This window comes from Tauraco erythrolophus, chromosome 5, assembly GCF_009769465.1.
Source record: "Tauraco erythrolophus isolate bTauEry1 chromosome 5, bTauEry1.pri, whole genome shotgun sequence".
NCBI lineage: Eukaryota > Metazoa > Chordata > Aves > Musophagiformes > Musophagidae > Tauraco > Tauraco erythrolophus.
Genome location: NC_141469.1, coordinates 590,207 through 613,939, shown reverse-complemented (window position 1 = coordinate 613,939; position 23,733 = coordinate 590,207). Strand labels below are relative to the sequence as shown.

The following is a 23,733-nucleotide window of genomic DNA, read 5'->3' as shown; positions in this document are numbered from 1 at the left end:
TGGTGGACTTTTACACAGCTCTCAAGTACTGTAGGGAAGACACAAATATTTTAAGCGGTTTATGGATGATATAATGGCTAAACCCCTAACAAAAAGTATCAACTAGTGAACAGGTAAAACTTTTATTTATCCTATTTTCTGAATGTGTGTACAAGAATAGTATTTCTGGCCATGGGCTTGCTGAGCGAAGAGCTGCACGTGATGTTCACTCACTACGGTGAACTGAGGAAAGTTTGTACAGAGAAATTGCACCAAGTGCATCGTCTCTTGGGGAGTAATACTGGTGTGCAGCTCCTGGTTAATGGTGTGCTGCAGCAGCTGTCTGTCCTCTGGCTGCACGGGGTGGTGAGTGGAATTTTAGCAAGTGGTTGTTGAAGTATTAAAACTCAATTTAGATACAGAGCAGCACATGATTAAGACATAATTGAGCCATTAAGAGAAAAACTGTGTCTAATTTGAAGATGAAACTGTCTTTTTTTATCGAGTATCTCAATGGAAAACTTGCCGTTTCAGAATTACAGATACTGTTGGACCAACAGAAACCTCAATTGCACCACGACAAAGACCAAAGGCCAACTCAAGCACTGCCACCTCGAGTGTGCTGACGATCCAGAGCTCAGCAACTCCTGTCAAAGTGCAAGTTCCTGGTGACTTCGGTAATCGTGGGCAAAAAGGTAATATAACAAAGTCTACGGATGGGCCAAAATAAATCAAGAATGAGTTTTGTCTTTTTCTTTGTTGCTTTAGTGGGGATAACATTTAAACCCCAAATTAATATGCTTTTCCTATGCCAAAACCCAAATATTCATCCTTTCCAAATATGCAAGTAATAAGTTTGACGACAAAAACTAAACGCAAATGATTGAGAAGTGAAGGTGATTTTTTTTTTTTGCTTAACACTGAGTTTGAACTTTACCACTGTGGACTGAGAGAAGTGCATGCTCAGTTTTGTCATAAAAATAGTACACTAAAAGCACTCAACTCTGTGGTAACCAACTGCTTTCTTTGTAGCAGGAGAAATATTTTCCTTGTACCTTAACAAGTCTTGAGATATGGACAATGTGTTGTTAATATTTGTAGGCTGGAAGTATGTAAAAATTTCATGTCTCTAAGGATTGACTGATGTGTTTCATGTTGGTTTGTGGGTGCAATGGAGAGGCAGCAGAGGAGTAATTAAAGGAGACTCAAATGAAATGGGTTTTCAAGAAATACTCTGAGTTTTTGTTTATTTTGTTGGGAAGGAGTTATAACTCAGATCAAGATTTAAGTAGTTTTTGTTCATATCTTGAATACTTTTAGTTGTACTTTGTGATGTTGTGTGTCCATTGCAGTCCAGGAAGAGTAGCCACAGGGATTGCTTTGGGAAATCCTCCAGTCAAAAGACCACTGAGAATGTTTGTGTCGCAGCTGTAAACAACTTTTACTAGACAGGATCTAAATGACATCCGACTTGGAAAGCTTTTCCTCTTAGGACAAGGAACAGGTTGTTCCTGGGCACTTCAGAAAATAAATACAACATGCAAAAGAGATTGATTTATGTTAGTAGCTGCTTGCTTGAAAGGCTGCAAAAACAATTGAATGGCAAAATTGATCAGGTGTTGTGTTTAAGGGAATTTAACAAGTGAGCCAATAGTTCCTTTAAAAAAAAAATAAATAGTAAGGCAGGAGTCTTGCACCCAGCTTGCTCTGTTTTGAGACTGAAGGAGGCTTCCAGCGTTTTGTAAGGAGCAATGACAGGCATGGAGTTACTTTTGGAGAAGTCCACTTAAAATCTGCCAGCTGTACTAGTTGTCAGATTAGGAGGGGAGGCTTACCAAGTATTTCACCTTGAAGCATTAAATGAAGAGGTTAGCTGCCAGGGAGGGTTCTAGCTAAGCTTCAGAAACCAGAATGTCAACAAGGGTGCCTGAATATTGCAGGAAGCGCACGACCAGGGAACGGGCCGGAAATCTTGCAGTCCCAAGGGAGCACCCAGCACCCCCCGCAGCAGAACAGAGTTCTCCAGCAGCTGCAGCAGGGCGACTGGAGACTGCAGCAGCTGCACCATTTACATCACCAGCAGCAGCAGCCTGCCGTTCAGGATGCTTATGTTCAGCAGGTACGGGTCAAATCCGTTAGGCAAGTTGGTGAGATGCTTGTTAATAACACTGTGTGCAACGTTTCTGCTGTTCCTGCATGGTTTTTTCCTGCTTGGAGACAAAGGAATTATAGCTCCTGGCACTTCTTTTTATCTTGGATTTGTCTCTTCCTAGGCCCTGTAATGCTTATCCCAGAAAGCTACCTTCTTTTTGCAGTGTAACCCTGAATCCCAGCTTGCTGTCGGTCAGCACCGTGTGGCTCAAAGACAGGTTTTCTGTATGTGTGAAGGTGTTTGAGAAGAAAGTTAGGAATTACCTGGGTGAGGATACTGTGCTTGCCATGGATGGTTGTACATAGACCATCTCAGTAGAAATCTTGCTGTTTGAACTTTGCTCAATTCTTCTTCGTCATTGAAGAGTTTCCTTTTTGTAGTTTTTTTGTCTGCCCAGTTTTTTCCTGGATGCTATGTGTTCTAACACTGTCCAGCTTGCATACCATCAAGTATAATTGCCTAAGTTGCATACCATAAATAACTGTAAAAGTAGCAAGAACTGAGACAAGAACTTCTAGATGCTGTCTGCGAAACCTGTTGATATTGCTTCCTGCCCGCCCCCCCCCACCCTTTGCTCCTCGAGTCATTTTATTTTTTAAAGCACAGCTGATTTATTTTCCAAAGGGGCTCTGCACTGGTGAAAGTTGCTAAAGTTGGGAAGTTAGTTTGCCTGCCTTAGGAAAGGCAGTGCTGAACATAAGGTCTAATTTTTTTGTTGAACAGGCTGGTATAAACTGGGAGCAAAAAAAAGGAGAAGCTTGCAAATAAGGAGTCATTAAAATTCAGTGACTGAATTGCAAGCTGATTCTTGGTTTTGTGATGTCTTTACTGAAAAATGCTGTGAAGTAACAGGAGTGATGTTGTAATTTATGCTTTTTCAAAATACCTGAATATTTCTAAAGGGAGGATCATGACTTCTTAAAGCTCTTTTCTTCTTTTGAATTATAGTATCAACAAGCAATGCACCAGCAGATGGTCCAACAGCAGCTGTTGATGCAGGCTGTGTACCAGCAGCAACCTCCCCAGTCTCAGTATCCTGCTATGGTATGTCAAGGATGGAACATACATGGTACAGTCTTAAAACATGTGCTGTGTTTTTCAGAGTATTGTGAAGATGCAGTAAGAGAAGTTTGGGAGCAGTTGTAATGAGCTGTGGGTCTGGTAAATACTGTGAAGTTCAGTATCTAAAAAGATATTCAGCTGGGGAAAAAAAACAGTTAACCCAGACTTGGTTGCAAAAGCTTATCTGGAGTTGCTTTTCTGTATTAATCGAAAGAAATAAAACCTAAACTCCATTAAGTAGGTAGATACTAGTTTCAAACATGCTGTGGTCACTACTGGAAACCTTGAGCACCAAGTAACAAATGCATGTTATGCTGCAAAGTGATGGGAGACATGGGGGCATAAAATGCCAACTTAAAAAGCAAAAAAGCTAACTGCCATCATGTATGTTTTGCAAGTCGGGAGAAACTGTGCTGAAGTGTTGCTTATTAATGTTTAAGAATAGGGCGTGATGAAAACGAACTTCAGAGTGCTGCAGTGGCATACGTGTAGGTTGCAATAATTAGAAAAAGCGGCAGTAAGTGGTCATATGTTGGAAATGAAGAACTGTCTGTGTTACAGGGCAGTTTATCTTCACCCGTATAAGGGTCAGATCCGGCTTCTTCCTCTTTCTGTTGAAGCTCCCAAGCTGTTCTGGAGCGTGGTGGTGCTGAGTGCGTCTGGCTGCACGGCCAGTACTGTTAGTTGGCAGAAGAGACTGGCGCTGGCCCGTGTGGGTTTCAGTGATGTGATGATGATCTTCCCTAGGTGCAGCAGTATCAGCAGGCTCTCCTGCAGCAGCAGATGCTTGCTCAGCAGCAACAGCGGTCGCAGCAGGCGCAGTCTCCTGAGTATATCACTTCCCCACAAGACTTCTCACCAGCCTTAATCTCCTACCCTGGCTCGCTACCAGTACGTGCTGGAGCAGTGGCAGATTGTCCCTACCCTGCAAACAGGCAAGTAGTCTGACGTCGATGTACCTGAGGGTTAACCCTAATGGCTTACCTTGCTAATCGCGATGAGCTCTGCGGAATCCTTGCCTCAGAAACTACTTGCTTCAATAGTGAGTTACTAATTCAAGCAGTTGGATAGTTGTTGTTTAGTGGCAAAGGGTGTTTTGGTAGTCAAGTGGGACACTTGTTAACAGGTGAGCCTGATGCAACTTCTTAAAGAACCTGTCTTGAACTCGTTCTTGTTCACAGACTTATTCCAGGTCATATTCTGAGTCTTGTGTCTATTGATCAGAGGTCTTAGTTAAATATGTTATGTGATGGAGTACGCCTCATCAGCGATATGGTGTCCCTGTGGGGTACTGTGGACTTACTCTTGCTTAAAAAAGTCCAATAAATAATGACTTTCCCACAACTTTGGAAATAAACCCCCCACCCTTACTTTTCTGATTGAATAATAAAAAAATCAGACTTGTCTGGTTTCACTCATGTTATGAACTAGATGATATAAGTTCCCATTCTACTCTAGTGAAAGAGAAGTCCTTTGCCATTGTGGCAATGCTGCACTCCGTGGTGCAGTCAGTCTTGACACAGTCAAGACTTTCAACACACAGTCAACACTTTCAACACACAGACCATGTGTTGAAAGATTACAAGGTGTAATATTTTCCTGCTGTAGGCTGAATTGATATCATATATATCAAAATCACAAAATATTGTCACCAGTTTGGCTTCATCTCACCCATGAGGTAGTCTAATCCCTAGTGGAGAGTGTTGTCCTGCACTTGTGTGCCCATTTCTGACTCACCAGCTGTAGTTATGTCAGGTCTATTGCCAGAGTACTTGGAGGCCTGTTTTTGAGGAAAACGAGGCAGTCTATGTCAGTATAGAAACGACCACAGGCTAACGAGTTTTTGCTCTTGCACATCAAGGAGTATGTGCTTTGACCTCTGTTAATACGTTGTAAAATAAAAAATCTGAGAATTATGTACAGAAATAATGCAATCAAATCACATGGTTAAGTTATCTGTTTTCCTTCAAAATAGCTTTCAGAATCTTTTGGGATAGACTGTGACTGCATATGTGTTAGTAGTATGTATGATTTTGGCATGAAGCACGTTGTAGATTTTCACCCTGGTAAACAATCCACTGATGTCTCTATTTGCTTCTGTGAACTGACTTTACAGGTCAGGTGTTCCTGATGCTGAAGCAGTTGCCAGTTACCCAAAGCAGAGCATCAACAACCCCCCCGATATGTCGGGCTGGAACCCATTTGGAGAGGACAATTTTTCCAAGTTGACAGAGGAGGAGCTGCTGGACAGAGAATTTGACCTGCTGAGATCAAGTAAGGGACGCTTGAAGGCTTATTTTGCTTCCCAGTAGATGAGGGCGCTGTAGTTGCTCCGCAGTTCCAACACCTGCCTTGCGGAAGGGCCACGCGGTGTGTGTACGGAAAATTCTTTCTGAGCATTTGAGGGCGGAGTTGGGCCTCTCTTCTTTCTTGCCTTTCCCTTTCTGGAAACGCGTGCACTGGGAACTCGCTGTCTAAAACTGGTAGTTACTGGCGCAAACGCTGCAGAAACGGTGATATCTTGGCTCTTAAATACTGCTTGTGGCATGTCGCTTGTTGAGAAGCTGTGGGCAGCAGAGGGATGTTGTCAGATGGGAAGGAAAGTTGGGCAGCTTGCTTTATTCCTTTCAGCTTGTTGCTTGCACACCACAGGAGAAGATTCTGGGGGTCTGATATGTCCTTTGAAAATGCCTGAAAGAAGATTGATCTCTTACATTACGTTAATGTTTTGTAATGTCCCTTTCGATGAGTGGCTACGTGTAAGGGCTGCTTTATTGTTCTGGTATGGCAAGAGTTGAATAAACTTTTTCCTCTTGAAGTCAGTTATCTCAATGGTTTTTACTTGGGATTATTTCTTTCTCTTCAGTGCTTAACACATGCTCGGTAGATGATCTTTCTGGAACTGGTGTTGTCAAGATCAGATTTATTAGTGAGACTTTCAAGGCGTGACAAGGTCAAAAAAACAGATTGTATATACTTGGCTGACTATCAGCCAGCTCCTTGCAATTAAACATGCAGTAAAGTTGAGTTTAGAATAATCGAAACAAAATCTATGCTTTCGAGTTGTCGTCTTGGATTTCTTTGTCCTTCGATGTAGTTGAACAAGATGTGCGTGTTACCTGTTAATTGTTAAGGAAAATTACCTTTTTTCTGAAACTCCGATTGATTATTTTCACTTGTATCCTGTGTTGATTGACTGAGACTCCTATTTTTGAGGTGTGGGTGTAGCCTGCTTGACTTCTACAGTAAAATGGCTGATATCTGGGGAAAAAGGATTATGTACCAGCTGTCAAGTTAAGCATTCTTTTGGAATGTAAGTTTAGAGTTTGGAAATATTCAGTAGTAGAATTTAATATCTTTAGGCATGCTGCTTCCAAATGAAGCCTTAGAAGCCTTTTGAAATAATACACGTCTGAATCTGGAGAAGCTTAGCTTGAACCCAAAGGTTAGCACAGCGTCACCCATTGCCAGAATCTCTAATTGACTGTTGGACTGCTGACTGCTGCTATGGTAAGTTGCATGAGATGGATTTGGTTAAGCCACGTTTCAATCACAGGTGAGAGCGGATCAAGACGCTAACCAAAGATACATTTCAAGTGGCTTTACAAAAAAGTTGGAATTTGCTACACAAGAAATAGGTTTGCCTGGAGTAACTCGATAGGCAAGGTAGAGTAAGCTGGGGAAGCAGAAAATTGTACAATCATTTTGGTTGGAAAAGACTCAAGACCATCGAGTCCGACCGTTGACCTGTCACTGTCAAGTCGACCACTAAGCCATGTCCCAAGTGCTGTGTTTTCACCTACACGTCTTCTAAATTCCTCCACGGGTGGTGGCTCAACCCCTTCCCTGGGCAGCCGGTTCTAGTGCTTGATAACCCTTTACGTCGAAATGTGGAACTGCACGCCAAGGCTTAAACTTAGTAAAGGATGGAATATCTTGGAGTTTAATTTTGCCAACTGCTGTCTCTAAATGTCCCGCAGAACGACCAGTTAACTACTACTACAGTTGCATTGTCCAGTTTTTGTACTACATGTGTGGAAATAATTGGAAGTTCCTGAACACTAAATGTAGTTGAGCCTGTTTTTGGCTCACCTCCTAGTAAATATCATTCAATGCACAGCAGAGCTGAAGGTGGTAATGAACTTGATATGCTGCATTGGATGAGTAAGTGTAACAGCACAGTTTTGCTTGGTAATAACGAGCATGAAGGTTTTTTAGTCACTTGAAGACAGACTGTAAAAATAAAAAAAAATAAATCACTTGACAATCGTGCACGTCATGGAGAACTGTTTCATGAGTAACATGAGATGGAGTTGGAGCTTTTCTTAGGCCCGTCGGCTTCATTTCTGGTAGAGGTGCAGTGGAGGGCGAGCAAGGCTCGTTGTCATGTCAGTGTGTGTTTGTACGCGTAGATATGTACGTCAAAGACGTTAAAGACCTTTCAACTTGTGTTTTTGGTAATAAGGATGTTGTGCCAAAGGTCATATGAACTTACCTTGCAGTATTAGTGCCTTAACTGCACTCAAAGCATAAATACTTAATTTTGTGTATTGGTATTTTATCAAATTTAGGTGGATTAATGAGAAGTTGGGAGATGTGGTGCACAATTAAGGCTAATACCTATAAAATTGTCTTTACCTGTATAGTACTTCCTGGAATTTCTTCAGATGTACCCTAAGGATCAAGGCTGAATTCTCTGTAGGTGTAGGTTATCTCTTATGAAACAACCGTTTACTACTACGTAACGTCTTTGCTTGATTTTGGAGTTTACTGTGAATCATGTTGCCATGTAGAGGAAGGAGAACTGAAGATAAAGGTTTGATGAGTTGTTATATTTTCTTTTTGTGAACCTGGTTGCTGTCCTGTGCATTTAAAACTCTTGTGCAGTGTTATACAAGTGTCTTTTTGTGGTTACATGGTGCTGAGAAGCGTTCAAAACATTGATCTTGTCTTTCCACTTAGAAAAGCCTGCTTTATATTATTGACCTGATGCTTTATACATAAAATAAAAATTTTTGCATCTGTCAGATATTTTGAAAGCTTCTGTGTTCATGGCAGTAATCCACGAGTAACTAAATATCCACAGCCTTTGTGAAAAGATCAAGATGTCATGATAATTTCTCAGGCTGACAGGACCATTTGATTTAATGCATTTAGTAGCTTAATGTCGTCGTGTGTGTGGTGATGAGTATTGCCGTGACGATTAATCACATCTCCTCTGAGAAGGGAGCTAACTCCTGGAACAGAACACCTGCTTAGGCTTTGTGCAAGTTTTCACAGTAAAAAGATGACATTTGCACTAAAGTGTAACGTGCAATGGAATGAAGATTTCTCAGCCGAGAAGCTTTGTGGAGCGCTTGGGTACGGAGTTAGTGTGGAGTTCCTGGTTCTTGTGTGGGCTTGATTCCTCTGTTGTTGTTGTTGTAATCATTGGTATTAATGATGGTCCAGAAGGAACACATCATGCTGAGCTTTTGGCAACACGGTGAAGAAATGGATTTCTTAAAAAGGACTTGTGTAACGGATCGACAACCTGTGCGGAACAGAACGCCAAGAAAATGAGTTGACTTTCTCACCAGGAAAGAATAACAGCACAGCCTTTGCACGGAATTGCATGATGGTCGTTCTGGGGCAAAAAGGAAACTCGTCATCTTCGTCTGCTAATTGTTGAGGAGGTTGTGCTGCAAATGGTTTGGGAGAGCGGCTGCTGGCTGTGAAAAGGGGAGGCCGAAGGCTGTGTTGTCTGCATGGAGGATGTAGGACGTTAGCTGAAGGTGCAACACCTTGTCCCAGTGGTACTGTTGAGTGGCTGGTGGGCCTTGCTGGACCCTCCTGAGTTGCAATGTGGTAGTTGGGCTGAATGGTCTGGATCTTAAGTTGGAAGTAATATTAGAATAAGAGCTTGGACAGCAAAACATGCTTTTACCATTTTTAGTGCTTTGAATTATTAACTGTGTTAACCAACTTGTTCAAAAAAAAAGACTAAAACAAAAATCAGTCTTCTAAGGGTTGAAGACTGTAAAAAACAGACACTGCATTTCTCTACATTACATGACACTCAAACTGTTTTTTGATTACTGATAGATGTTACATCTGTAATAGAAAGTACTCCCAGCTATTTTGCTGTGATTGTCAGCTTTTCTCTTTTGTTGACAAAAGCTGGCCAAAACTTGGATAAAATGAACAATTTTGTTTTACGTAAGCATAGTGCTTCTGACTTAAAAACCTCAAGAGCATAGAGGACCAGTAGTTACTATTACCAAGTGTGTAGCCTGCGCATGAGATGTAAGAGATCCTCATTTAAGGTATTCCATCACCAAATACTTGATGCTTTTGGTGGGGCAGGGGGATTAACCAAAGTCCGTGCAGGTGAACCTTCCTGAATGATCAAGAAACATGAGTTCAAGATGTAGGATATCTTTAAAATGTCAAAAAACTCGTAATGGAGAGTATATCACTCCCTCACCCCGTAGAGTAGATATCTTTGCCTAGGCATAAGACCTGCCTTTTTTATTTTACTTTATTTTTTGTTCTGTTTCGTTTTGTTTTTTACAGATAGGCTGGTGGACAGGAGAGCATCTTCAGATAAGAATGTGGAGCCACATTCTGCTCCACAGAAAAATCCTCCTGAAGATCCCTTTGGTTCTGTTCCTTTCATTTCTCACCCAGGCAAGTTACATCTGTAACATCACTACCTCATACATATATATATATGTAAACATACCTGTGTGTATATATATGTGTATGTATATGTTCAAGTATGTACATCAGGTTAAATGACCAAAGAACGATGGTGTCAGCTGCCTCATGACTGTAGATGGGTTGAACAGATTTTTTTAAGATGTTGATAACCTCCTCTTCTGCATCCAGTTCCTGGTACGCGTACGGACTGTGTAGTCTTTGCCGTGCAATCGCATGGGACCGGTGCAGTGTGGATCACTTGCCTTGGCTGAAGGCAAATCCCTTGCTAAGACCATATTTTGCTGCTTCTTTGTAGTCTGCGTCCAACTCATGCTGTTCTTTGGGTCAGTTCTCCAGCCAAGTGAAGATTGTGAGCTTCTGCTGCCCTTAATGCATAGTCGCTGTTGTAATGGAGTCAAAAAACCCAAAATATGTTATGTATACACTTGGAGGGGAGGGACTCATTGCTGTGTTTCAGTTCTGCTGTGGCTGTTTTTACTTTGGATAGAAGTAAAAATAAGGCTCCGTGTTAACATTGTGACTGTGAAACTGCATCGTTCTGCAACTTGAGGGCCAGTTTTAACATTTGCTTTATCAGCACTTCAGTAGTTTTTGTTGTACCTGTGGCAAAGTAAAACCTACACGACAGTTCCATGGTAAGCAGAGCTCCAGTTAATTCTGCAGCTACTTCAGTGCCTGCCTAAGTTGGGTGAGAAGTGCTTGTGTGATAAAGGTGCCTTAATGTGACTTGGAAAAACTATTCTTGTGGAGGTTGAAAAGCTCAGATAAGTGCCTTAAAATAAATCATGTGAGGTCAACCTAAGTTAGCAATCTGTGCTTCCCTTCACTTTCATCTTGTGTTCCTGGAGACCTTGCAATAGTGCTGCGTAATGCTCCAAGTGTTCTTGTACTCCCCGTGGGGACGAGCGAACGGGATAACACGGCTGTGTTGAGCAAGGCAGTGTGGAACAACCCCTCTGCTGCCGTGTCCTCTCCTCTTGTTACAAACTTGAATTCATTCTGCTTGGCCTTTTGATGGGTTCTTGGTTGTTCTTTTTGTTCTGCTTGTTCAGAAAGGACAGGTTTACCTTGTGTCATCCTCTTCTTATTCAGTAGTTGAGTACAATGTGATGGCAGTTCTCGAGTGAAGAAATGGTCGCTCTATACGTGCAGTCTATAGGTGGCAGCTGGGAAGGATTTACTCTGGAATCTCCCTTAAAGGGGTTGCTTGGCTTTATGGTGAGCATAAATTCGCTTCCAAATGAACAGTAACAGTTATTCTCCATGTGAAATGATGATTTTCAGGTGCTTAGTCTGCTGCCTTGATGATTCATACCAGTCACTAACATTTTTTTCTTTACTCACTTTATGTTTTTAAAAACTTATTTGCTCACTACTGTTTTTCAGATAGTTATCATATAGCTTAGATGGTAATGAATGGTCTTGCTGAACATGTCATAGGTATTATTTTTGTTACTTGGAATCCAAGCTTTAATTCTTCGACTGAAAAACAAGGGGGCATGCCTTTTTTAAGGAAAAAAAAAAATAAAAGATCAAGTTCAGTCATGGCAGAATAACCAGATGGCTTCAGAAATGTTGAATTGGTTGTGAATTGGGTTAACTGTTGCGTTGGGGAAAACATCGTGTTCGAGTAGCTTTTTTCCTACTGACTCTTGACTGGAATTTCAACAAGTATATGTACTGACTGGATTCCAAGGAAGGTATTTTAAATTCTTTGTTAATGGTGAATTAACACTTAGCAGACAAATCTGGTATGAGAAATCTTCACATCTCAAGATAAGTCTTTAAAAAGCTGGTTTGCTTTGCCTGTGCGATTGTTGGTGGAAATATCTTGAAATGAGGTGTTGTAAGACAACTAAGATGAGGAGAATGGTCTTGACTTGGATGCATTTTATATCTAGTTGAGGGCTTTCTAGGACAAGCTTGACAAATGTCCCTGATGTTTTGGTTTCCTCTTGTACTTCATGTTTCTGTAATATGTTCGTTCTAGTTTCTTCTTTGCCATTGTAAACGCTTGAACTGATAAGTAAAACCTGTGTACCTCATTCTGGGTATCAAAGGGAAGGTGATGGAAGAGAAAGTGGAACAGATTGAACACCTTGAGCGCAATTCCATGGTTTGGTGAGACTCTGTTGTTATCTAGTTAGAGCAGAGGTTTCCCTGGTTATTGTTATGTGTCTGTAGTGCAAATTCGGAGTGTTATCGCTATTCACCCAGGCTGCTGACTACTGAATTTCACCTGACTTATTATGTGGAATTATTTCACCTGACTAATTATGATGATGTGGAATGTTGGTGTTATCGATACAGACTGTTTAAAATGAATAAAAAAAGAAAATTTTACTGTCTTGCAAAGTGATGGTTCCTATTGAAGATGTGTTCTTCTGTATTAACAAGGTTTTCCATTGGAGCTGTGTCGTTTTGTGGATTTTTTTTGGCTGTGTGACAAGTCTCAGGTTTGCAAATGTTGTTGGACTGTAGCTGAGTCACCTGGAGTATTTCTTGTATGTCAGAGGCTTAAGGGTTCTCTGCTGCTGGAAGCAGCACTTAACAGAAATGAGTTAAATATGTAGTCACCTGCTGTGAGATAGCAGCAAGAAGCTGAAGATGACGTGTCATATTGTGAGTTAAGGCAAGGCGCTGGTAGTCCAGCGTAACAAGGGCTGTCAGGTACACGCGCACGTCTCCGGGGTGGTGCTGGAAGGGAGATGCAGAGGTTCAAACAGTTTGTCGTTGCGGGAAAGGACTGTGGATTGAGCGCTTGAGATGTTCCCTGTGGAGCTCGAGTGTGTTTCAGGTGGCTGCTGCTGCAAGGATCACTGGGAAGAGGAACCTGGAGCTGGATGGAGTGCGGCTGCTTATCCGGCAGAGCTCCTGTGCTGGTTCTTCGTAGGTGGGAATGGGGAGTTGGCACCTACGTGGATGTCACTTGACCTGCTATGCGGAGGGCCAACAGCTGGGTCAAGTCAACTAACATTCTTCTGGGTTGCTCTTACAAGAGTGGGTAGGAAAACAGTGTAGAAGTCCTTAGTGTGGTACTCACACTTGGTGTACATCCTGCTAAAAGTCATTTCACAAGTAGTGCATGTCAACTTGCTATATGTGCTTTTGGATGCCTAAATGTTTGTGGAAAATAGTGATGGCTTAGGGCTTGAGACAGCTGGAAAACAATATTGGCTTGAGAGGGAATTTCAGTGCTCCATCTGATGGAAACAAAACTAACATTGCAAACGGGTTACGAAAAAGAAGGAAGAAGGCACAGTAGAAGAGCCAGAAATGGGACATTTAGGGCAGGCCCCTAACATGTGGACATCAGCTTCTGGTTCTTTAATGGCTGAAGCACTGGATGGTGATGGTGGAAAAAAATGGCTCCTGCAGTCAGCGTTTTGGAATGGAAGTTTTGGATTCACATGTGAGTTGAGCAGCTTGTGTTGTAACATCCTTTGTGAAAGTAAAGTTGAGTGTTTCAGAAACTCAGAAGAGATGCGCATTTTCTTCTGTCTTCATATTATCAAGATAATTTTCGACTTTGGCTTTTCCAGGTAACACTTCCAAAGTAATTCGAACTTACACTTCTCAAGAATAAATGGTATTTGTGGGCTGTACCAGTTGTGTGCTTTTTCTCTCCAAAATGATTGATTTTATTTTTTTCTCAAATCTTAGAGCAATCACGATCACCCTTTATCTTTTTTATTTTTCTTTTTTTTTTTTAAAACAAACTTCAACTTCTAGACTAAGTATTTAAAAGAGTATCTAAGCAATAGATGCCAGTCAGAAGTATTTTCTTATCCCATTTTTCTTGAAAATAAAGGTGGTAAGGAGCGTAAATCCATTAGAATATTCAGCAGCTGCTGCTCTGGTGGTTGTCAAAGAAATTGTGCAGATTTAGTTGCAGCATGTGGGTAATCCCCTGGCCTGACATGTGGCAAATTGTTCTGAAATGATGGTGGCAGTATGTTACCAATTCAAAGAAAGCTTAAAGCCCGTATGCCCCCCTCTTTTGCCACCCCCACAATACCCTGAAATGATGAACCAGCAGAAGGCATGTAATCACTGCAGTTGTTGGGGGGAATTCATCCTCTTGTAATCGGATGTCTCGAAAAAGAACATCAGAAGAGAAAATTTCCTTGAAGGTTGGGATCTTCTTATGCGATTAAAGATGTTCGACCTGCCTTGCTTTTGAGTGAAGAACAATTGTCTCCTACAAGATGCAAACCTGATTAGAAGTGTAGTAATCTGAACAGTACATTACCAACAGATGTTGCTCAACATTTAGCAGCATTTTTTAATCAGTATGTGTCTGAACAGTCTCTGCAGCAGTTCAGATTGAGAAGATTGCGTGAAATCAGCATGACAGAACGCTTCATTTTTTTTGAAATCTATTTGGCCAGGGCATTAAATTGTCATTAACCAAGGAATTTTCCCTTTTGGGTCATTGTTTCTGTTTGCAGTGCTCTTTGGATTTCTTCAGTTAGCTAACTTCTTAAGGAGTGAAACTGTAGTATAGAAAAAGAGAACATTCCTGTCATGGATTGAAAACTGACAGTTCTTCAGAGGTTAGTTTTATTTCTTTGGTTTGGTTTTGACACAAGTCAGCAGCAATTGTCTCCCTGTTACTGGGATTCAACCGAAGATGCTGCAGATGAGAAGGTACGTGCACAGATGGTTTCTTCCATGAAGTGTGGCTCTGTTAGACTGCCAAGTGTTTAAGACTGGTGTCTTAGACTAATGTCTGCTTGGAGCTGATGGCTGAAGAAGGAAGCAAGATTCTTGCTCTTTCCTGAGAGAGATGGATGTGGGAGCAACGAGGTCCCCACTCTGTAAACACTTCAGAAATACAAGTGCGTTGTTCAAAATGGTGTAGCAGGACCAGTTTCCCTTCCTGGCATCATGTGCTGTTTGACACTTGCTTTCCTGTGCAAGTTGAGCGTGTAGGGTCATACATGCTGGTGCTGAAATTTTCGTAGGATTGAGCTGGTACGGTGGCAGGAGAGTTTCTCATGACTGCGAGATTGGTTATCTTTTCATTAATTCTGATTCCGTACTCAGTACACATAAAGAAGGTAATATTGATAGCTGTGGCAAGGAGCTGGTGGATGAGGAGCAATGTCAGGGCTGAAGAGCTAGATGTTCAGGAACCCTGTTGAGCCATCATGTGCAGTGAAATTCGGTGGTTGAAGCTGTTGAGCTAATAGGAGATTAATTGCCTGGTCCTGTGATAATGTTACGGCTGGAAAAACAAATCTGCTTGCAGTATCTTTGGGTCATCTCGGAATGGAGATGCTTCAGAAGATGTTTTCTCACGGGAGGGACGCACATTGCCAAACACACAGGCTCAAGCTTCCTGTGCTCGTGTGCTGCTTCGTTCTTGCCATCAGAAGGGGTGTAGTATCCCGTACTCGGTGGGCGATGGCTTTGCCCAGTTCTACCCTTCGTAGTAGAAGAGGCCAAGACCCAACTGGTGCTGGGACAGGTTGCTGTGTGGAAAGCTTTGTAAAAAATGAACAAGTACTTCAAATTTTTCAGTACTCTTAGTGGCTCTTGAGGAACCTTCAGTGCTTCTGCCATGGTCCATGAGTAAGGTGCTCAGCATTCCCTTGGCAGAGTGGTTCAGAGCTCCGATAAGGGAACAGAAGCCGCAGCTTCACACCTAGCGAGCACGCAGGCTCTGTGTTGACTGCAGAACACCAATCCTGAGCAAGCAGGATCGCTCCATGAATCGTTCCTGACTTCATCCCTGTTTTTCTGGAGATGGTAGTTGTTAAACTCGAGAAAGGAAATTTAGGATGCTAATACAACTTCCTTAAAAATGAGGTTGTCTGGAGAACCCATTCCCAGAATCATTTGCTGCGTATTGCCAGCAAGACTAACAGTCACAGGTGGGTCCATTAAGAGGTGTGGGGATGGCTTCTGTGCCAGCTCCAGTACAGCGAGTGTGGTTTTAGAGAGTGCTTGAGGGGGTTTGCCATGTGTTGTCCAGTCCTGTTTGATATGGGTTCTGTCCAGAGGAGTCTGCTGCGAGAGCTGGACGCTGTGTGGCCCAAATGACTTGTGCAGAAGTCAGCAGCTGTGGGTAGAGGTTGAGTTGTTGTGCCTTGTTGGTGTCCTTTGCACTTGGTTTGCCAGTGGGTGTGAACATGGCAGCAATTAAATCATATTTAAACCGTTTGGGAAGGCAGCGTGTATTAGATAGACTGGGGTTCAGTTCTCATCTTAAAAAAACCTGCTTTATAAATTGTTTTCTGCGTATGGAAACTATATATAAAGATATAAACATTCCTTAGGAGTGTGAACTTGTGGATATTGCCATACATGTAAAGGTTTGGAGTTGTTGTTGCATAAGTGATGCTAACATCTAACCTAGAAATATTTCCTGTTTCTCCTTTGCCATCTAATTGTGTTTGTGCTGACAGAGTGCTTCAGTAAATATCAGAAGCAGCAGGATTTGGAAGATAAGAGGTTGTCTAGTGCCATGTGAAGGCTGTACCTTTGGGAAATCTAAAGGAAGCAGCGAAATAATCCAGTTTCTAATTTAGTGGGTAAAGTAAATACGTAGTATTTAAAATTACAGGAGATAAGACGCAATCTGACACCAGAAGCAAAGAAGAAACAGCTCAAAGCCCTAATCACCTGATGTTTTTAGCCATTCTGTTCATCTTGTTTCTAAATCCATATATAAAATAGACTGCTGCAGAATTTTTATTGTTATTTTCAGTGTCATTTTAGAGGAGCAAAATGGCTACTGGGTGAATAAATCGGCTATTAATTCCCCTTCAAAAAGGAAGAAACTGTACTTGTAAAACTCAATGTTCTGGTCTAAACTGGAGCATAGAAAGAAAAAAAATCTGACTTGGCCTGGAAGTTGTGTGCTAATTTCTTTGTGAAAGAAAAAACTACTGGAGAAATGATCTTGTGTGTTATGAGAGAGTCACGAGCTGGATTCTAGGTGAAGGTTTTATATGGAATACTGAGTAGTGCACACATCCATCTCCGTCGATGCTGTGAACACATCGGGTCGGTAAAATTTCAGCATTAGTTGAACAAAAAGGTAAATGAAGATGTTGGTTTTGGGTTAGGTGAGAGGGGCAGCAGTGGAGCTAGTGCTGTCAGTGGAGCTCGTGAGGAACGGTTTTAACGAGGACTAGCCTCTGTCCCCAGGTTAGTGTCACACGAGCGAGGTGCTTGTCCCCAGCACTCGGGCTGTACTGGGCTCCACAGTATTTCGCTACTGAAGGACGTTAGGCAGGAAGCAGTGAAGTCAGTGTGGCCGTTGGGCAAGCACAGGCTGCTGGTCAGTGCCAGTCCTCGCTGGTCCACGCGTCAGCGCAGCTGGTTTTGCCTTGGTTCCAGTCGCCATCTGAAGGGTGGTGCCCACCTAACACGGAGCCCGGAGTGGCTGTAGTACGGCCTCACTGCCAAGTGTTGCAAGATTGTCCATAGGTGCTCCGTGTCTGCCAAGAGGTGAATGATCATGGCTGTGAGTAGCGTTACGTGTTCGGTTACACCTTCTTCAAGCAGTGGGGCTGCCCTGGCATCTGTGTCCTCGAGAAAAGGTCGTCTCGAGAACAAATACGCTTTCCCCAGCTGAGACCAAGCTCTTCATCCTACTTGTTCTCTTGAAATAGAAATCCAACAGTCAGCTGCTCTCCTGAAAACATCTCTGCACAGCGGTGGGGCTCCGACATGGAGAGAAACATGTTGGGTGTAAGTCCGATGACTGCCGTGCCGATGGCACTGTGCAGGCTCCTCTGGTGCCTGTGCTCCTGCCTGCTGATTCGTTTAGTGATGCCAGGTTTTTTCTGCTGCTGGTATTTCTAAGCCAGCCACCCCATGAATGAGTCACCAGGCAATTGTTCTCTTAGCTCTAGTTGTCAGATAGTAAATAGTGAGGATGAAGGTGTCCGAGTAAAAGGAGTAAGTAAATTTCCTTTCCATAGAGAAACTGAGCTGACAAATCCCAGTTAGAAACCAACAAGAAGCGGCTTCTTTGCAACTGAAGTTAAAGCAACAGCTTTTTTGGCCTCAGTTGGACAGAAGAAGTGAGAAGGGGCGGAAGGTGGAGTGTCACTAGAGAAAGGGACGTTCCTGAAGCATTGGTTGGACAGGCCGAGGAGGGAATTGCTTCCAAAAGAACCACCACGTCCCAGCTCTGCCGTGGTGCTGTCACCGTGTGCTTTGGGGGCATATTCACGGGAAGGTCCTGACGGAGAGAGGCTCTTTCTGCTGCAACCAAGGGGAGCACTCGGGGAGACCTTTCAAGTGCCCAGATGGCAGTGACCATCAAGTTTAATTCCTGATGGATTTATGAGTCAGAATTATCGTTTTGGTCTTGACTGGGGGGAGGGAAGAGGTGTTTCAAACCAAGACACGTGTTGGCAAACACGCTTGTCCCTGCATCTCTATCTCCTGATGACCTTGCGATCTCCCGATAGTGTGTTGTCTTGTCCATTTCCCTTTGGATGCCTCAGAACACACCAGGGATGCAGAATCCCCCCAAACCCTGTATCTTTGTTGTGACTATTGGCAGGCCCCAAGTCTCACGGCTTCAGCTCGTGTAAGGAGCTGGTGCCCTCAAGGGCAGGACAGAGATGGCCACCTCATGTGTTCTTCCTTGCCTGTTGGACAGGAACTAACTACTTCTGCTTCACCCACTCCCTGATTTTTGTAGACCTCAGAGGAACTTTAGTTATCTTGGAAATGTTGCATAGGATTGTCTTGAGTTAAGGAAAGTTGACTGTGTGGGAAAAACTTCAGAACAGTGGGTCGTTCTTGGAGGACCTCTTCAAAAGGCACCTGAAGGGATGTGTTTGTCAGCAAGGTGCTTGTGCTTTCTGGTACCCTGAAACTGGGCAGAGCTCTCCAGGGTCTGGTGTTGCTGTAAAATGGTACCTGAGATAGAAAGTGAATAATCTGAGATGGTGAAATACTTTTGATTAATACTTTTAAGTTGGTCAGAGCAGACAAAGCAGAAGCACTTCAAGAAATAGGTAGTCTTCTTGGAAAAAAAAAAAAAGTAAAAACAATCTTGTCATCACGCTGCCTCTTGTTTCCCTGGAGAGGGAGTTCCCTGCGTAATGAGTGTTTGAAGAAGTGGCTCTAGAGATGGCCTGTGTCCATTGGTCCCTCCTCCTAAAATGCCCCAAAAATACCAGTATTGTGTTTGCAGACATGGTCTGCCTGACCAGTACAGGTAGAAGGTCTGACTACTAGTCATTTTTGTGAGAACTGTGTGAAGTGTAAGATCTGATTTCAGCTTGTTTTTCTCAGTAAGTCCAGAATATATGTTTGCATCAGTGCTTGGTATGTGTGGAATAAGCGTTGACTTAAAGAGTTTTTCAAGTTTTGTTTTACGTTTTTCTTCGGACCTGCAGGTTCCCCTGGAAAACAAGCGGATAACTCAGCCAGTGATCAAGGAAGAAACTCAGTGACCCCAACCAAGGCTGGAAAACTGAGCCATGCTTTCAGAGATCCCCGACCGGGGAGGAAAACTGCAGAGGGACAAGTGACAAAAGGTGGCGATGAGTCTGAGAGCGATTTTGAGTCTGATCCTCCTTCTCCTAAGAGCAGTGAAGAAGAAGAAGAACAGGAAGATGAAGAAGTCTTGCAAGGAGAGAATGGAGACTTCAATGATGACAATGATACCGAACCAGAGAATTTAGGCCACCGTCCTCTGCTCATGGACTCTGAGGAAGAGGTGGAGGAAGAGGAGGAAGAGAAGCAAAGTTCTGACTCCGATTCCGATCGTACCAAGCAAAAACCTGTGGAAGGGCTCCTGAGCAGTAGGTTCAGAGATGGTGTGGGCAGCGGTGAAAGGCAAGAACCTAGTTCAATGCATACATCTGGGTCTGAGGTGCCAAGTTCTGCAGTCAAGGTGGACCCTGGCCAAGAATTTGATGTGTTTGGTGCAGTGCCCTTTTTCACTCTGCAGCCTCAGGCCAGAGAGATGGACAAGGATGTTTCTTCTCAGACGGCTTTTCCTGGCCTGAACCAGGAGCAGGATGACTTTGATGTTTTCACAAAAGCCCCCTTCAGCAAAAAGGTGTCTCAGCAAGATGGCCAGGTACTGGGAACTGAGCCTCTGCTCTCCCCCACCTCTCCACTGAGCCTTGATATTTTTGGCTGCATCCCGTTTCAGCCTTCCCTTCTCCCCAAGACTGGTGGGAGTAAAGAGGACCTGTTTGGGCTGGTTCCTTTTGAAGAGATCACAGGGAGTCAGCAGCAGAAGGTGAAGCAGCAGCGTAACCTGCAGAAGCTTTCTTCTCGCCAAAGGCGCATGAAGCAGGAGGTCTCGAAGAGCAACGGGAAGCGCCACCACGGCACCCCAACCACCACGAAGAAGGCGCTGAAGCCGAGCTACCGCACCCCTGAGAGAGCCCGCCGGCACAAGAAGGCCGGCCGCAGGGACTCGCAGAGCAGCAACGAGTTCCTGACCATCTCGGACTCCAAAGAGAACATAAGCCTTGCGTTGACGGACAGCAAAGATCGAACCAACCCTCTGCAGACGGACGAGAGTTTGCTGGATCCTTTCGGAGCCAAACCCTTCCACCCGCCAGACTTGATGAGGCATCCCCAGCACCAAGGGTTTGGGGACAACCGCGGGGATCACGGCACGGTGGTAGTGGCCGGTAGAGCCAGGCAGAGCTCCTTGCACGGAGCCGTTCACGGCGCTGACGGGCTGAAAACAGATGACTTTGGTGCGGTACCGTTCACGGAACTGGTGGTGCGGAGCACGCAGAGCCAGCAGCAGCAGGCGCTGGAGTTAGATCCCTTTGGAGCAGCTCCGTTTCCTTCCAAACAGTAAATGCTTCCAGTGGGTGGTTCCTCCTTCATCTCTCTGAGTTAATTAGTGGAGTAATTTATCTGGTTGAATTGACAGGGACCTGGGTTGTACACTTTCTTCAACTTAAAGAAGGCATGGCCAGCGTGCACGGTGAGGTTTAGAATGATTGCAATTTTTTTTTTCTGAGAAAAATAGGTAAAACAAACCAGGAGCGTCATTTTCTTATGACAGATGGTTCCCAGAAGGAAAAGAGGAATCAGATATGAATCGTTGTGTGTCACTGACTTGGGGCCGTGGAACATATTGTCATTCTGCACTTGTGTGTTGCCTTTTCAGTCCTCCGAGATGTGCCGAGATGGAGGGAGGGGCACAGGCAGAGATCCCGTCAGAAACCTTGTCCATATCTACAGGTGGGTTAGTGGAACTGAGGTGGTTCTTCACGTCTTAGTCGCAGTAGAGCTAAGAACCAAAATGTGCTAATATCCACACGGAGCAGCTGGAAATAGTCAAGTCTTGGCTTCCTTGGAGAAAACTCCTGTTATTAATCATGAAAATTAAGAAGCCGAGTCCTCCAGGGGCTGTGGGCCAGAGTTCCAGAGCACGGCTGGGGCTTGGCACCTGGTAGACATCTATGCAGCTGCAGAGGTGAAAGGCAGATAATTTTTCTGTGTGCCTAAACATTCAGTTTTTTGATTTTTTTTTTCAGTAAGTGCCATTAATGCAGAATAGCAAACTGAAAGTTTAGAGTTAGAACTAAAAACAGGGAATATAATGGTTTGCAAGACGAAAAGCCTGAATGTTGGGGAGTAAACCAGCAGGGATGCAGCCAGGGTCTGCAGCACGTGGAAGACTTGTCAAAACGCTGGGAAGAGGGGCTGGTGTACACAAGGAAATCTTTTGGCACATGTGGAGTAATTCAGGTGACTTGTACAATGGACTGCAAGATGTGACGATCGGTTTTATTTGATTGGGATTTGTGTCTCAAAATACCTTTTCTTTTCCTCTTGGATTTTCATTGTGAAGAAAACGTGTTTTCTTTCAAACCTGTTGCTTTTTTAAACAATAAGGAATTGACTGTAACCTGATGCTCTTAGAAGTTCTGATCAACCTGTTGTACTTAAGTGTATTTTTTAAGCAAGTTTGGCGAAATGCACTGAGCTTTGAAGAAACCTCTCTGAAGTGGGATTTCTTTCAGAACAGAAGCAGTAAGCAGCAGGGAGCTTGCAGAAGCTGATGGTGACTGTGCCAGTAAACTGCATTTCACACCACGAAGCCTTACGGGCGGGACGTGTGTCCTGCCACACGGTGCCTTTGGGACAGGAGGTGCAGGAGACGTGGCCGGGAGCGTGCGGTGCCAGCAGGTGATGGGAACGGGCTCGTGGAGGTCAGGATTTGCTTACAGTGATGTAGAAGTACGTGCTGCATGTAGATGGGATGGCCTCTCCGCTGCCTCGTAACTTGTGCCGGGCCACGTACACTGGCTGCAGAGGGAGTCCGACTCACAACGGTCCCACTTGTCCACCTTTTTTCCATGGCAGTTCTGAAGAGGGAGTGGAAGGGAGGTAGTTGCTCTGCTTGGCTCAAGTGGACATCCTGCTCTGCTGATTGCTCATGAGTAGGTACTGGGGTGGTTATACATGGAGGATGTCAGCGTTTGTGGCTGTGTCCTGGTGTTCCCCCTGTCACAGGAGGTCCTATGGAGTATTTAGGTTGTGCTTTCCCTTCTACCCTCAAAGGCTCCTGCTGGTTATACAGTCGTTCTGAGATCTGTGAGGGTGGGGGGTAGATTCCTTACAAGATTTGTGGAAAACAACACACGACAAACAAGTCACTCAGCTCCTTTGGGAGTTGGTTTGGTAAAACACTCCCACAGAGGCATGTGAGATGGCTTCCTCTAGTCCTGGAATTGTTTAGTAGCTCATACGGATCTGTACACTTTTGTTACCTTCATCTTCCTCGTTCTCATTTTTCTCACAGGGTGACAGTGAAATACTACAGCTGTGCTTGCTGCAGTAGTGTGCCTTTGCCAGGCTTGCAAACTGAGCTCTTAGGAGGTTAAGAGTAGAAAGGTTTCAACTCTATTTGCACAGGAGTTTCTTAGGCTTTATTACTGCTGTACTCACTTGTTTTTTTTTTTTTTGTGCCAAAGGCTGTAAGAAGCACACGCCGAGTTTTGTAGCATCTTCTGATACTCAGGTTAACTGTCTTGTGTTGGTTTGTTTGTTTTGACTCTGCACGTGCTAGGAGCTGCCTTCCTGCGGTTTCCTCCTGAACTGTTACCTGCCTGAAGAGCTGTTGGAACAGAAAGATGGGACAAACGGGGCGGGTGGGTGAAAACAAAGAGGAGAATCAAGTAACAGGCAACTCACCCGTGGTCTTCAATGCGGCTGGTCCTCGCCGGAGCCGCACAGCCACGGCTTTCCTTGGTGAAAATGCGACTGGGGAGTTTGCTTGGCTGTTGGGTGCCAGCAGAAAGGGTCAGCACCGTGCCTGGGGTGGGGGCTGAGCTCCGCTGCCCTCGAGGAGGGACGGTTGGACACGGGGAGAAGGCTGCGCGTCAGCACACGGAGCGTGCACTTAATTAATCCGTTAAAATAAGAGTAGAAGGAAGAGGGTTTGGTTTTTGGCTGCTTACCCTGAGACGTCGGGCTGCTGCAGCTTTGCCGTGTGCGGTGGGCTGCTTGGGCAGAGAGTCTGGAAGGGGTTTTGCAGGAGAGCTGTCCTGAGGCTGGACACAGAAAGTGGGAGACGAGGTGAGAGCCGACTGCCAGCTCGAGTGACTCCGAAACCGGCCTCAGCCCCCGGCTGCGTGCGAGTTACGGCCGATGCTCTTGGCTTTCCGGTGGCCTTAATAACACTGTTCGTCGTGTTTCAGTTAGGAAACCGTTCTTTGCATAAATGTAACTCTCTTGTTTCTAGAGTTAAAATTATTTATCCTTTCTAGTGGCTGAAGAGATGAGTATGCCTCGCTAAGTCGACTTGGCGTGGTATGTACACTTTATACCCAACTGAACCCGGGTTCGGGTGTAATTCCAGCTAAGATCCGCGGTTCAGCAGA

The 23,733-nt window shown here is 44.1% G+C and overlaps 1 protein-coding gene across 1 annotated transcript in view; it reads left to right on the top strand.

The window, feature by feature from the left end:
* The window catches only part of BMP2K (BMP2 inducible kinase), a 44,998-nt gene extending 23,360 nt beyond the window's left edge, over positions 1-21,638 (top strand). Inside the window, exons 10-16 of the mRNA XM_086611705.1 lie at positions 514-674; positions 1,920-2,098; positions 3,080-3,175; positions 3,941-4,128; positions 5,310-5,467; positions 9,749-9,862; positions 19,267-21,638. Coding sequence (XP_086467831.1) covers positions 514-674; positions 1,920-2,098; positions 3,080-3,175; positions 3,941-4,128; positions 5,310-5,467; positions 9,749-9,862; positions 19,267-20,696 — 2,326 coding nt within the window. The 3' untranslated portion in view covers positions 20,697-21,638. The remainder of the gene's footprint in view (positions 1-513; positions 675-1,919; positions 2,099-3,079; positions 3,176-3,940; positions 4,129-5,309; positions 5,468-9,748; positions 9,863-19,266) is intronic.
* The last annotated feature ends 2,095 nt before the right edge of the window (positions 21,639-23,733 follow it).